Genomic DNA, 16,379 nt, shown 5'->3' with positions numbered 1-16,379 from the left:
TTGGTATACCCGATGTAGTGCATAATGCTTGGCGAAGGTGTCGTAGGATGACCAAGTCGCCACTCTACAGATGTCTTAATGCAATGCCCTTGAAAAAGGCTGTTGACACCGCCACCGCCCTGGTGGAGTGAGCCCTGGGCAGGGCCAGCAAAGGAGTCTTTCGAAGTTCGTAGCACATTTTTATGCAGGACACAATGTGCTTTGAGATTCTCTGTGAAGAGGGACCTTCTCCTTTTGACCTGGGAGCAAGAGATACTAGAAGCCTGTCCGTTTTCCGGAAGGACTTAGTTCTGTCTATGTAGAAGGCCAATGCCCTCCTCACGTCCAGGAGATGTAGGCGTGCCTCCTTTGCTGGAGCTGTGAGGCTTCGGGTAAAACGAGGGTAAAACTATTGGTTCATTAAGGTGGAACTCTGAGGAAACTTTCGGAACAAAAGCTGGGTGCAACCATAAGGTTACCGCCTCCTTTGAGAATACTGTGCAGGGAAGCGTTGCCATAACTGCTGAGAGTTCACTCACCCTGCGAGCTGACGTAATTGCAAGCAGGAAGGTTGTTTTTATCGTAAGGAGCGGCAGGGGAACTGTGGCTAATGGTTCAAAGGGTGGACCCGTTAGCGTGCTGAGCACCAAGTCCAAGTTCCACAATGGTTGAAGCGGTTTCTGAGGGGGGTACAGGTTTACCAACCCCTTCAGGAACCTGGTAACGATAGGATGGCAAATACCATGGGCCCCTCCTCTGTATGCCGGAAAGCAGATATAGCTGCGAGGTGGACTTTTATCGAGGATAGTGAAAGCCCGCCCCTCTTGAGGTCCAATAGGTATTCTAGTATTACAGGTATAGGAACATCAAGTGGAGCTAACTGCTTGGCGGAACACCAGGCTGTAAATCGAGTCCATTTCTGCTTGTAAGTCTTCCTGGTGGAGGTCCTTCAGCTACTTTCCAGGACTTGTTGTACTCCCTCCGTACATGTGCTTTCTAAGGAGCTGAGCCATGGATTAGCCATGCTTGTAGGCGCAGACCCTGAGGGTGCGGATGCACTATAGACCCCTGGGCCTGTGTGAGTAGGTCTGGCGCCACCGGAAGAGGGAGTGGTGGGCGATCCGACATGCGCAGAAGCAAGGGAAACCATTGCTGCCGGTCCCACGTTGGGACTACTAGAATCATGCGGGCTCTCTCCCTTCTGGATTTCTGCAAGACCTTGTGGATAAGCGCTGTGGGAGGAAACGCGTAAAGTAGGGGGCCCTTCCATGAAATCATGAATGCATCCCCTAGGGAGCCCCGCCCCAATCCTGCCCTGGAGCAGTACTGGGGACACTTCTTGTTGTGCTGGGTGGCAAACAGGTCGATCTGGGGAAACCCCCACGTTTGAAAGATTGGTCGCAGCAGATCGGAGCGGATCTGCCATTCGTGCGTGAGTGCGAAGCGCCTGCTCAGCTGATCTGCTTTCACATTGTGAGCGCCCGCAAGTACGAGGCTTTCAACGTTATGTTGTTGGCAATGCGCTAGTTCCACAGTCGGACTGCTTCCGCACATAGGGCACGGGATCGGGCTCCTCCTTGTCGATTTATATAAAACATAGTGGAGGTATTGTCTGTATTGATCCTGACTACTTTGCCGTATATGTGGTCTCAAAAATGTTTGCAGGCGTTGAACACTGCTCTGAGCTCCAGTATGTTTATGTGCAGTGACTGTTCCGCAGGAGACCATAGCCCTTGCATCACCTTGTCACCGATATGTGCCCCCCATCCTATGTGGGAGGCATCAGTAGTAAGAAATATAGAGATTTGTGGTTGGTGAAAGGGTACCCCTGCTAGAAGGTTTTTGGGGTTTACCCACCACTGCAGGGATTTGCGCACCTCTGTCGTGGGTGACACCACCTTGCGGACAGTGTGGGATGTCGGTTTGTAGACGCTCGCCAGCCAATGTTGCAGGATGCGCATGTGCTATCTGGCGTTCTGCACCACAAATGTCGCTGCCGCCATGTGGCCCAGCAGCTGCAAGCACGTTAAGACCGGCACCATGGGGCTCTATGTAATGACTTGCACCAGAGAACTGATGGCACGAAAGCGGGAGACGGGAAGGTACACCCTTGCTGTAATAGAGTTTATACATGCCCCTATGAACTCTATGTCTTGTGTGGGGTTGATCTTTGACTTCACGAAATTGATGACTAGGCCCAGCGAGGAAAACGTGTCCACTGTGATGCGTATCATGCGTAGGACCTCTGCCTTCGAGGCCCCTTTCAGTAGGCAGTCGTCCAGGTATGGGAATATAAATACCCCCTCTCTGTGCAGGTAGGCTGACACCACTGCCAGGGTTTTGGTAAAGACTCTGGGGGCCGAGGAGAGGCTGAACGGAAGAACTCTGTACTGGAAGTGTTCTTGCCGACCATAAAGCGGAGGAAGCGTCTGTGTGCCGGATGGATTGTTATATGAAAGTAAGCATCTTGTAAGTCAAGGGCTGCAATAGTACTCCAAGGGATCCAGTCCCAGAAAGGGCGAAGGTGGCCCAAGCCATGGTGACATTGGCTGGAGGAATGGAGAAGGGGGGTCTGGATAGGCCAGTGCAGACCCCGACCTTCTGGGTGGCACGCACAGCATAAGGGGAGGGCTTGTTGATAGCAACAGTGCAGCCCTATCCGAAGAAGGGCTGCGGTGCCGGGTTTTCCCTTTTACCTTTCCCCTCCCCTGCGGGGCTGGCGCCACCCCCTTCCGCGCCGGGGATCTTGGCCCCGCTGTCGGCGCCACGCTCAGCCCGCTCAGCTGCGGTGCCGCGCGGATAACGTCCTCCGGTGCCTGCAGGCTCCTTGCCTGTGGGCCCTGCACCGTTGGTGCCGCAGGAGTCAGTGCTGCCGGTTCCGGTGCTTGCTTGGCCGCTGCTCTAGGTGCCGCGCGTGCCGGCTGTTTTGTAATCGGAGGCTCAGCCTCTGCCGTGTGTGCTGCTGTGCTGCCGCTTGCCTGAGTATGTGGCTGGGGGCTGTGTGCTCCGCCCGTCCCGCTCGCTGAACCCGCCAGCAGGGATCAGGCTGGGGAGAGCTTCCTCCGTTTCTGCACCAAGGGGGTGAGAGAAGCTGCCTTTCTCTTGTGGAGCCCAGAGGGCCCTTCTGGTTGAGGCCTCTCCGGCAAGTCCGGCTGGAGAGCCTTATCAAACAGGAGCATTTTAAGCTGCATTTCCCTGTCTTTCCCGGCCCTGGCTGTGAGCTTAGCACAGTGGGAACACTTCTGGGCAACGTGTGATTCCCCCAGGCACCGGATGCATTCACTATGCCCATCGGAGGCTGGCATAGCTTCGCGGCAAGACTCACACTTTTTAAAGCCTGAAGAGGACATCACAGTGAGTCTTTTTTACTGTTAATAGGGTACTTGATGCTTAATTTGTGCCTGTTTACCCGAGTCGCGGACACCAGCCTGCAAGGGGAGGCCTACTGGCCTTCACGTCCACTCGTCTTCTCCGCTCCTCTCTCTCTTTTTATTATATATATATTTTTTTTTTTGATTTTCTCTTGCTTTGTCTCTCTCTCTCTCTTTATTTTTTTTTTTTTTTACCAGAAAAAAACAACAATTTACATGTAGAAACACTATCTAATCTGACTCTGGCCATAGCCTGAGCGGATTCCATCCGCAGCCAATGGCGGCTGAGAAGGAACTGGCAGGGACCGGATCACGCATGTGGCCGGGGGCGCGCAAGGGAGCGGGGCGCGCCGACGCATGCATGATCCAGGAGAAACTGCTGGAAGAGTTCTGATCTGTGGCGCCGGGCGAGCCCGACACCTATTGTGGAGCACCCACGGGGACACTCATAGAAGAATATATTTTCAGAATAACGTGGCTGGTTTGCTATAGCAGTAAACATTATAGTAGCTCCTATTTCAGACTTGGTTGGACACCATGGATCTAGAGCTAGAACCTAAATGTCAAAACCTCCTCTCCACAGGAAGGCATGATACATAACCTTTTTCTTTCCTTCATTCTTCATCTACCTGGGATCTTCTTTATTTTGGATCCTGCTGGGGAAGTGATGTGAAAAATGCCTATCTGGAGGTCACTGTATGAAGCAGTCCAGGGAAACAGCAGAAAGTCTGAACAAACTCGTGCCTTGAAAAATCTGCTGAAACCCAGAGCACAGAAGAATACTAAGTTCCCCTACCAGCCTGCGTAATGTGGAAGCATGAAGTCTACAGAGCCAAGGGCTGAATGGTAACAGAGAGGTAGTCATGTCTATATTCTAACAAAACAAACCAGCAGTCATGTAGCACTTTAAAGATTAACAAAATAAGAAACCTTCAACTTGACCAGACCTCTGTTGGGAAACTACCAGACCAGCAGCAAGGTTCTTGGTTTTTTTGGAAAGGGTAAAACTGATCTAGCCAAAGGGCTCCATTATAAGATGAAACAGGACAGTGAAGGGACAGAAAGGCAACCAGAAACAGATGCAAAAGAAAGACTGCTACACCATGGAAAGCCACCAGGGCATGGTGGCTGGTGACTCTCATTGCCTAGTGACAACAGCAGAAAGTATCCAATTCATTATCCAAGTTGTGTACTGAATGAAGCATGAGTTGGGCAGATGGGAAGGGAGTCATAGCATGATTACGTAATTAAATATTCCAAAGTAGTCAAAATAATCAATTTTGGCAATTCCTAACTTGTTAGCATTTCATTTTTTAAACAATATTCTTCTAATTCAATTTTTTGCATAGAATTTTACATTCTTTGTGTGTGTGATGTTGTTTTTGATTTTTTTTAATTGGCAAACGAGCCTTCAAGCATGGGTATTCAGTAGACCCCCCCCGCCTGCAACTTACAAAACTACTGCTCTGCATTCACACACTCCTTTCTCTTCTCAATCAGGACAATATTTAACTGACATAGTCTTCTTTTCTGCTTACAAAACTGTGGCATTTGGGTAGTCTAGTCCAATATGTTTAAATAACTCAATCATCATTCGCACAAAGTATTTCCTCCCAATCACTTTTGCTCATAATTTTTTTCAGCCCTGGGAAATTGACCTCTTAGAGGGCCAAATGTTATAAGCAGGGCTAGTAGCAATGCCTATTATTAAGGTTATCATATATTTTCCATTTTATGACACTGTTTTCAGTACCTTTTAAATTTTCCAACAGGAATTATTTGTACTGAAATTTTCTATGGCAGGAATCTACCTCTGACTGACTTTTGCTTTAGAGATTTTTAGCCAAAAATGGATAATCATTTCTGAGAAAGAGGCTAGAGAAACATATTTTGGCTATGTTAAATTCCTAGTGCTGACTAGATTGAGCATGTGCCGCCCCCTCAGAGCTCCCAAGTGAAACCAAACTCACATGTACTATCCCCACAGGGTGACTGAGCATGCTGTGAGGGCACAGGAGTGCTGGAGGAATAAAAACCCCAAGATACAGCAACCAGAAATTGGACTCAGTCAACTTTGCCTTTTCAAAAAACAAAACTGATTTAATGTTTTGATGATATCATAAGCTAAAATGGTAAAGGTAATTGTGTTAATATACTCAGCTTGCTGTCATCCACTATAATTAGCACTCTGCAACAGTCTGATTTTTAAAGTATCACTGCACAAAATCAATGTAGCTCAAACTGAATAGATTTTTAAAAAGCTGAAGGAAAGTCCTTGAAAACTAACTGTTAATGAGTAATCATCACTGACTGGAGGCATTTCTAGTGTTATCTGGCAAGAATCTATTCTTGGCCTACTGTTATTCAAAACCATTATCAACAACATTGAAAAAATATAAAATAAATATAAAATCATTGATGGTAATCACTAATGAAGTAAATTATAAGGAAAAGCCATTTATACCAAGTGATCTGGGTCACCTAAAGGCTGGCATCATTTAAACAACATACCTTTTACTACCGTCAAATGTAAGGTCAAACACTAGGCATTAAGACTGAAAATCTAATTTTTAGCACATTGGACTGTCCTGGGAAGCTGTGACTTTGAAAATAATTTAAGGATCACTGCAGATAACCGACTGAATGGTTGCAGTGCAATGCTGTGGCCAAGAACCTGATTCTTAGGTGAATATGCAGGGGAATAACGATAAGTCTTGTGGCACCTTATAGACTAACAGATATTTTGGAGCATAAGCTTTCGTGGGCAAAGACCCGCTTCGTCAGATGCACGAGTTGGGGGGTGGGGGGAGGCTCAGAGGGGATGAAGCGGGTTTTTGCCCACGAAAGCTTATGCTCCAAAGTATCTGTTAGTCTATAAAGTGCCACAAGACTTTTTGTTGTTCTCAAAGCTACAGATTAACACGGCTACCTCTCTGATGCAGAGGAATGTTGACTGTAATCAAGGAGGTGGTATGATCTCTGTCTCTAGCACTGGTGACACCATTTTTCAGACCATCAAAACAAAAAGCAGTCAAGTAGCACTTTAAAGACTAGCAAAATGGTTTATTAGGTGAGCTTTCGTGGGACAGACCCACTTCAGACTACTGTTTCTAAGTCTGGAATTGGCAATTCAAACAGTATAGTCAACTGAAGAGAGTTTGGAAAAGAGCATCTAGAATCATTTTAAGTCTGGCCTTACAGTGAGATTCTCATCAAAAAGTGAGAAGGGATTCTTCTACTCTGGCCTTCACTTACAGCCTTTAAATCAAGACTGGATATCTTTTTAAAATAGTGTTTCCCAAACAGTGTTCTGTGGCACACTGGAATTCTGCACAATGTGAATAGGTATTCAGTGAAAAAAAATCGATGCTAGCAATATTTTTCCTTCTAAAATATTAAATATGAAATTATGGGAGTACCAAAACCACTGAGGTATTTGAATAGTATTTAGATTACAGGTATATATACTTATAACACATTCATAATAGTATAGTTATTACGTGACTCATGCCAAAACAATGAAAGTCAATTCGGATTGTCTCAGCACAAGTCGTGTTCAGAGAAACCACGTGATTCTACACCTAATATGAGAATCCAACTCTCCAGCATTATTCCTAATATTATGCAGATTTGTGAGCAAAAGATGCAAAAATACTCCTATTAAAAACACTGTCCATGGTTATGTACTTTTATTTTCCAATATTTTTCTTTAAAAATAACACATTTATAAAAACACAACATTTAAAAATATTTCCCATACCTAATTAGATTGCATTTCTTTTTCATAAAAATGTTTTTTAAGCTTTAAGGAAGGACAATCCTTCTTGAACAATACAGTCTTCCTCCGCCTTACAAGGGTAATTCGTTCCTGAAAAACCCCTCTTAGGGTGAATTCTCTTAAGTCGAAAATGTAATTACCATTAATTTCAATGGGAAAAAATTTTATGCATTCCTGAGCCCCAAAATTTACACCCATTTATGCTAAAACACCACCAAATCCCATTAAACCTGGTGCAAGGGGGCGGGCAGGGCAGAGAAGGGCATGGGGAGGTAGCCCGGCCTGAGCGCAGCTTAGGTTAAGTGGGGAGGGGGCACTGCCAGGGGCTGGCCACGCGGGGAGCTAGGTGTCACGCCATGCATGGTTTCCTCCCCGCGGATGACGGCGGGTGAGCCAGGCGCGGGGACCCTCGGTTTCTTGGGGCAGGGGAACCCAACCACCCGCCCGAGCAGGAGAGGAGCACGGTCATCAATGGGGACAATGCAAGTGCATGAGGTCCCGCCTGAAATCACCCAGGGGAAGGAGCTTGCAGAGGGAGAAGGAGAGGGAGAGGGAGAGCGAGAGAGTGTTGAACAAACAATAAAACTATCTTTATTAAGTTTGCAACTATCTATCTATACTATACTATATTAATTATACTATACTATTATACTATGCTATAATATGTACATATATACAAATATACATTGATTAAGGAAAAAGGGTAACTGGGAGTGGGTGTTCAGATTCCCAGGCTACCAGTGGGTAGGCGGGGGCGCTACTCCCCACCTTTATCCCTGGAGCCGGGTTGCTAATCCGGCCCCGGCTGGTGCCTGGTATTCCGTCCAACACCAGCCCCGCAACCCGGGTGCCCTTTATGGCTTGCTTCCCGAGTCACAGAGGTAGCATGAGAATGGAACAACAAAGTTAGGGCGCGGTAATCAATATTTTACTTATATATTACATTTCTATCTGAGTATTAATTAACTATCTTACTACTAGCAATCCTAACAACTAAGACTAACAATACTATCCAATAATTAAACATATTTAATGTGTACATTAGTATTTACCCATTTATATTACAAGAAAAACCCAGCCTGGGTCTTTAGGCCCAGCACTGTGTAAAGTCAGGTAAAAGATTACTTGTTTAATAAGTTACTAACTAAGGTAAAGAGTCAAGTCTGGTCGTCGTTATTAAGGTGAGTGGTCACATCCAGTGGTTGTCACATCCAGGTAGGTGTAGTAATTGGTAGTGAAAAAGCCAATGATAAAAGGTCAATCAAGATGGCGGCGATGATGTTAACGCAAGCAAGATGGTAATGCCGCAGGTGTGGTGGCGACCTCAGGGTTCAGTGGCTGGGCACGCAGTACCCGCCGCCTGGCGGCAATGGGGCAGTTCGCCACCCAGCCACGTCCCCTTGCCTGTGAAACTCCAGGGCCCTATGACTCCGCACAGGGGAGCATGGCTGCCGGTCAGCATCTGCTGAACCCCGAGGCTAGCCGCAAGGCGAAGAGAGGCAGGAACATCGCAGCGCCGCCACGTCATCTGCGGCGCTCACCAGCCCCAGCTACCAGCACACCCAAGCGGCCTCAGCGGGGACGTGGCTGGGTGGCGAACTGGCCCGTCGCCGCCAGGCGGCGGATACTGCGTGCCCAGCCACTGAACCCTGAGGTCACCACCACACCTGCGACATTACCATCTTGCTTGCGTTAACATCATCGCCGCCATCTTGATTGACCTTTTATCATTGGCTTTTTCACTACCAATTACTACACCTACCTGGACGTGACAACCACCGGATGTGACCACCCACCTTGATAACGACTACCAGACTTGACTCTTTACCTTATTTAGTAACTTATTAAATAAGTAATCTTCTACCTGACTTTACACAGGGCTGGGCCTAAAGGCCCAGGCTGGGGTTTTCTTGTAATATAAATGTAAATACTAAATGTACATATTAAATATGTTTAATTATTGGATAGTATTGTTAGTCTTAGTTGTTAGTTAGGATTGCTAGTAGTAAGATAGTTAGTTAACACAGTTAATTAATACTCAGATAGAAGTGTAATATATAAGTAAAATATTGATTACCGCGCCCTAACTTTGTTGTTCCATTCTCATGCTACCTCTGTGACTCGGGAAGCAAGCCGTAAAGGACACCCGGGTTGCGGGGCTGGTGTTGGACAGAATACCAGGCACCAGCCGGAGCCGGATTAGCAACCCGGCTCCAGGGATAAAGGTGGGGAGTAGCGCCCCCGCCTACCCACTGGTAGCCTGGGAATCTGAACACCCACTCCCAGTTACCCTTTTTCCTTAATCAATGTATATTTGTATATATGTACATATTATAGCATAGTATAATAGTATAGTATAGATAGATAGTTGTTGGTAATAGATAGTTGCAAACTTAATAAAGATAGTTTTATTGTTTGTTCAACACTCTCTCACTCTCCCTCTCCTTCTCCCTCTGCAAGCTCCCTCCCCCTGGGTGATTTCAGGAGGGACCTTGTGCGCTTGCATTGTCCCCATTGATGACCGTGCTCCTCTCCTGCTCGGGTGGGTGGTTGGGTTCCCCTGCCCCAAGAAACCAAGGGTCCCTGCGCCCGGCTCACCCGCCGTCATCTGCGGGGAGGAAACCATCTGTGGCGCGACACTAGGCAGGCACAGGGGGCCCCCGGCTGGCGAGGGTTTGATGCCTCGCTCATGTGGGGCTGCGCGGTGGAGAGGCCCCATCGGTGGCAGTGAAGGCAGCAGCGGTGGGCGAGCCAGGCGCTAAATGGGAGGAAGTGCTGCAGACAGCGAGAGGCGCCTGAGGCACAGCTGTGCAGGGCGGACAGCAGCAGCCCCCTAGCCACCCAGACGGTGACCAGCAGCAGCGGGGACGGGATGGGCTGTGCACCCAGCATCCACGTCTCGCAGAGCAGCATGATCTACTCCTGGGACTCGGACAAATCTACCTCCCCGCACCAGACTGCTGCACTCTTGCAGGGCGCCACTGCCCCCCTGCACGGCCTGTTGGTCAAGACCAGTGCGGCAGACTCCATCCCCTCAGTGCTCGCGTTCCAGAGCTGCCAGCCTCCAAATCAGTCCTTGTAAATGCGAAGAAATGCCCCGTAAGCTGAAGTAGAGGTATTACATGAAACTCCTTGTAAAGTCGAATTCTCATAAGTTGAATGGGCTTATCTCGGGGTATGACTGTACTGTCCTTCCTACTTTTGTACAGAAGAATGACATTAACCATTGTTCTTTTGGCTGTTATAGTGATGTTTTGGTTTTGGTTTGTACTTAATTATAGCGTTGCTAACCATTCACCTATCAGAAGGATATTAGTTGTTCATTCAGATGATTTTTGTCTTGTTCATTTTGTTCTTTGTAATTATTGAAATGTTAATCTGAGCTGACATTTGTAATAACAACTAAAATGTCTCATACACTGTATTCTATATTGAACTGTGTTAAATATGCTTACTCAAATTGTGTTCAAAAGATGAAGACATTCATGTATTAATCAAGTTTAACTTCACTTCTTTATATTCTATATATAAAAAAATCTTAACTTCATTCAGTTCCTACAAATAAGAAAATGAAAGTTTCCGTCCAAATCAACAGTTCTGATTCATGCAAAATAGATTACACATAAAAAGTGAAAACTATAGAAACAGAATGACAAAGAAATGCATGAGAAACATCAGTTGCAGAAGAAGGTTTCTCTGTAATTACACACTTATTTTCTTGTGTCTTGATTACTGTGGCCTGTTTCTCTCCAGCCTTGGCAAATGCAATCTTGCCCCACACAAAATGCTGCTGCAAAAATCATTTTCCTGGGTCACTGATTAAAAAATGTCAGACTCCCTTTATGCAGCCTTCCACTGGCTTTCCCTTCTCCACTACATTCAATATAAATTGTTTATCTGCATTTTTGGGGCCTTTATCTCGCATTTGCTACTGAGATGTTGACTCCTGACATCTCTCCAAAAGTGATGCCAGAGTTAGCTGCACATTTGTCACATTTTCCAAACCAACACCTTTATGCTTGGTTTGATACCACCCCTTGTGCATGGGACATCCAAAAAGCCTCCTCACTCTGGTCTTCTAAATCCTTTTTCAAAATATTACTTTGCTATGCAGTTCTGACTATATTATGAACAGTAAGATACACTGTGATTGCAACAGCTCAGCACTCTAACCCTCTACAGCTATCATAATATGGTTAACGTTTTCTTCCTTTGTTTCAAAATATCTACCTGTTTACTCTCAAACTTAGCTGTAGACTCTCTGAGGCAAGGACTGTCACTTCATATGTGTACAGTATGTAATGCACAACAGACTCCTAGCTGGGCCCTTATCCCTCTACACTCTACAATAAATCACTGCCTCCACTACCACCAAACAATCCTTTTTTAAAATGGTTATTTCCAGTAACCTTTTCCCACATAAATGTAGAGGAAATCTGCAATTGTTTAAAAGTGAAAATAAACAGCTCAGAATATTTTTACTCTTCCAAATGCCTATGATGTTTACCTGAGTTGTAACAACAACAGTAGTTACAGAAGGTGTAGCTGAAGGTGACAAAGCCCCCACTTGCTGCAAGTGACCAGAAGCCTGCTGAGGTAAATGAGAACTGGAAACGGGAGTGCTAGATCCTGAGCCAGATACCACATTTGGAAAGGACACTGCTACATCATTGCTGCTATAAATACCTAGGGAAAAAAAAAAAACCAAAAGTTTCATGTAAAATGTCTCTCTTGAATGAATTAGTAGACATGAATATTTACTATAAAAAATGAATCTAGTAAATGTTAAAAAAACCCGAACTCAAATTTATTTAACATGCATAAGAGAAAATTACTGGATTATGATTTCAACAATGATGACAGAAATATTCTGAATTCCAGCATATTTCACATCTAAGAAAACCTGCTCTGATTTAGTAATAATTTTTGCTGAAACAGGTGAGACAATTACAGCTTCCTATACACCATATAGAACACATCTAAAAATTAGCACTGCTACAATTTGCTACTTAAATGCTTGCTTTCAACAGGGCCTGTAATCAGTTTACTACTTCAATGAGCTACAAAGCTGAAATGGGCAAAGAACTGTACATTGTATTGTGCAACTGAAAATGAATAATTTAAAATAGAAATAAAAACCATAAATTACTACATTACAGACATCATTTAAAAAAAAGTTGTAGGAGCATTCTTGAAGTTTAAGAATGGTTCCTGTGTATTTTTAAAATAAAACTGACAGACTAGTCTGTGCCCAGAATGCTCATAAGCACATAAGAACAGCCATACTGGATCAGACCAAAGGTCTATCCAGCCCAGTATCTTGCCAGCCACCAGTGACCAATATGAAGTGCCCCAGAGGAAGTGGTCCGTTGAGGTAACAATCAAGCGATCTTTCTCCCGTCTTCCATCTCCAGCTTCTGACAAACAGAGGTTAGGGACACCATACCTTATTCATCCTGGCTAACAGCCATTAACAGACCTAATGTCCATGAATTTATCTAGCTCTTTTTTAAACCCTGTTACAGTCCTAGCCTTCAAAGACTCGTCAGGCAAGCAGTTCCAGGGGTTGACTGTGCACTGTGTGAAAGAGTACTTCCTGCTGCTTATTAATTTCATTTGATGTCCTCTAGTTCTAATATTATGGGAACAAGTCAATAATTTTTCCTTGTTCACTTTCTCTACACCACTCACAATTTTATATACCTCTATGATATCCACCCCCTTAGTCTCCTCTTTTCTAAGCTGAAAAGTCATAGTCTCTTTACTCTCTCTTCATACTGGACCTCTTCCACATCCCTAATCATTTTATTTGCCCTTCCCCCCCCCTTTTTTTTTAAACTTTTTCTAATGTCAATATATCTTTTTTGAGATGAGGTAACCACAACTGTATGCAGTATTCAAGATGTGGGCGTACCATGGTTTTATACCCGGGTGATAAGATATGGTCAGATTTGATAGGAAAAGTGGTATTTCATTGGCTCAAAAACCCAAATGCCACATAGACTTCAAGAAAAGACACCAAGAAATACAAGACTCCCGATGAAATCACAAGAGATGGCATCTCTGTAATGCTAATGTTCTCATAAGAAGTCTTTGGTAATTGGGAAGTGTGTGTTTGGGTCTAGAATTTTCTGCTATATCCATCTAGTTCAAACACATTCCTTTTTAGGCTAAAGTTATGTCTAAACTTAAAATATTAAAACCCTACTGCAACAACACTTTAAGCAAAAGTATGGCCATGGCACCAGCACTGGGAGATAGCTCTCTGAACACTTTATGTAAACCACCTACATGAGAACATGGTTCACAGCACTGGGGACCCATTTATGCTGCCCCTTTGCAGCGCTGTAATTTGCTGTGTTCTGCCGGGATTTTTTTCACACCTGAGTCAGAAAGTTACAGCGCAGTGAAGTGGCATTGTTAGCATGGCCTTAGCCTGGGAAACAAAAAACAGATTATATTTTTCAACCATTCCATAGCATGTTTTTAGCTACTTAGAACCTTGTAACATTAGCAGTACATGCTGCAACTCCTAGTTTAGTTTGACTTTAACACAGAGAACAAATTTTGCAACATAAAAGCTTGTATCATATAGCTTCATGTCCATGGAATGAAAAACTCCGTAATTATTTTTTCAGAAAGACTGGTAAAAGTATAATTTACCAACTAATTCAAAATAGGCATTATAATAAAATGTACTACAAGTCTGACCCATTTGCTACATTGACTTTACTGGGGCCAGAAAGTAGCTATTGAATTTTGAATAAGAGGATTAGAATCTCTTACTTAATTTGCAAATAAATATCTGATTTACACTCTATTTTAAATAACCCCTGTACAAAAGCCATGTGCTCATAATTTCACTCGATTTGGAACTGGGGGGAGAGAGACTTATCTTGAAAAAAGTCTAACACACTAAAGCCTCCTACGTGGTTTAGAAGAGTATGCTAGGGTATATGGAAAACAGATATAAGAGACTCTTCCAAGAATTCATGGGTAGCTAAATATCCATGGATTATGTGACAGACTATTAAATGTTCCTTTTAATTTCCAGAAAACAGCAGCAGTTTTCTGATAAAGGTAGCTCTCTTGTAAGTTGATATAAGAGTTCTTATGTTGATTCTCATATGTACATAAATTCTCTATACTGAAGAAAAAAATGCAAGGAAGCAGATGTGAAACTTTGCTTGTTCTCTGTTACTCTTTAAAACAGAACAGGAGGCAACATAAATGTTTGACACCTTATTTAACATCACTTACACAGTCACTAAACAAGGTTTCATATTTTGAAATAAGTCCAAAAGCAATGTGCTCAAAATTCAGGGCAAGACTAAAAATTATTTTACTCTACTAGATCACTAAAGCACATTTTATAGAGACAACTGCAAAAGACACACAATGTGTTGCTGTACACATTGCATGGATCTACTGACAACTCTGTAGACAAGCAAAAGTAAGGAATACAGAAGATTTGTGCATGACAGTAAATTTTGTACTCCTTTTACTGATATACAGTACGGTTTGAACCTCTCTAGTCCAGCACCCTTGGCACATGACTGGTGCTGAACAAGAGAACTTGCTGGACCACAGGAAGCCAATATTGTCTAGCAGCATTACCAATATTTCCGCTGTTTACTGAGTTCTTAGAAGATATTTAGGGGTAAATTACAGCTAAATAACTGCACAGAATACTGAGAACAAGGACTAGTGGTTGTAAACAAACTGTATGGAACCACGGGACATTTGGTCACACCCGTAAGTGGTCAGCTGGCTCACTAAAATCATGATGGATTACAGATGTTGCTGGATGAGAGAGGTTCAACCCATAGCAGAATTTGAATATAGGACAACTAGTGGTAACATACACAAAGTAAAAAGATCTTTAAAAGTGGTATAGTTTAAGACAGAGTTCAAATTAGATTTGGTTAGCTGAAGTTTAGAAAGCACAGAAGCAAATAAAGGCTGTTCAAGTGGTGTACAGGCCAAGTTTAGAAACCATGATTATCAACAACAACCATGGGCTCAGCACCTGCTGGTGTCCGATGCCTCCCTCATTATTTCCTTCCATCTTTCCCTATCCAATGCAGAGTGGCTTAGTTTCTGTAGACTAGGTCCACTACAACATCTACCCATTCTCTGTGGGGTCTGCCTCTCCTGTTCGAATCATCCATAATGCTGAATGTCAGGGTCTTGATTTTTTGTCCATCATTCATTATGCAGATATGCCTGAATAGTTGTAACTTCCATTGTATAACCTTCTGCATTAGCTTCTCTTTCAGCTGTATTTCCCTATATAATTCCTCATCAGTGACCTTCTGCATTCATCCTATTCTCAGGATTTTTCTATAACAATTATTCTCAAATGCCAATGTCCTTCACTTCAAATCTTTTGTGATAATCCATGTCTTACATCCCTACAACATGCTGCTAAATTCACACATTTTCAAGACACTCACAGTTTCGTTTCTAAGCTAATTGCTTTGCTTTTCCAGATCTTACCCATAGCCTCCAAACTCGCTCTTGCTTTCACTATTCTAGTTGCTTTTTCCTTCTTACAGTCTAGATCATATGTTATGTTGCTCCCCAACTATGTGAACTTCCCTATGTTCTCTAGTTTGATCCCATCTACACTGATCTTCCTTCTTATTTCCTTATCTCCAAATACCATTGTTTTCGTTTTATCGATGCTCGTAATCAGTCCATACTGCTTTTATACTGCTGTTATGCATTACAGAAAGCTTGAGCTTGCAATTCTGGATCTCAAAAAAAGTCAACCCTATCTTTAGGAGCATGAATGTATTCTGAAAGACATTTCAATTTTTCCTATTTCAGTCCCTAAAAATGAAAAATCTCAAATTCTTGCCAGTGACTAAAGCTACAGCTACAACATGTGCTAGATTGTACCTGATGTCTATCTTGAGAATCTCATTTGAGGGTTTGCAAGAGGTCTTTGGTGGAACTCTCACAACAGTGAAAGATAACTATGACTCTTAATGATAGCAAACTTGAATGGGGAAAATATTTTGGTTCTCTGAGAAGAGCAACTATCCCACACATGGTTTCAGTACTTCGACTTCACACAGTGACCTATTGTTTCAAAAAACATTTGGTCTAATACAATGCACATGGAGTAAGGTGGAAAATGAAAGTGCCTTTTAACAATGGTTTCCTCTAAAATTACAACTAAGGAACATCAAATACACAAAAACTGACAGGTTTCATATATGATTAACAAACCTTTTCACCACTAA

At 43.6% G+C, this 16,379-nt stretch overlaps 1 protein-coding gene across 4 annotated transcripts in view; it reads right to left on the bottom strand.

Moving 5' to 3' along the window:
- MLLT10 (MLLT10 histone lysine methyltransferase DOT1L cofactor) overlaps positions 1–16,379 on the bottom strand; it is a 284,997-nt gene that overhangs the window by 59,161 nt on the left and 209,457 nt on the right. For all 4 annotated transcript variants that reach the window (XM_074984859.1, XM_074984857.1, XM_074984860.1 and 1 more), the window contains exon 12: positions 11,636–11,814. In XM_074984859.1, the coding sequence (XP_074840960.1) occupies positions 11,636–11,814 (179 nt within the window). The remainder of the gene's footprint in view (positions 1–11,635; positions 11,815–16,379) is intronic.

Source organism: Carettochelys insculpta, chromosome 2 (genome assembly GCF_033958435.1).
Source record: "Carettochelys insculpta isolate YL-2023 chromosome 2, ASM3395843v1, whole genome shotgun sequence".
Classification (NCBI taxonomy): Eukaryota; Metazoa; Chordata; order Testudines; family Carettochelyidae; genus Carettochelys; species Carettochelys insculpta.
Note: the sequence above shows the minus strand (reverse complement) of the source record. Positions and strands in the feature narration are given on the sequence as shown.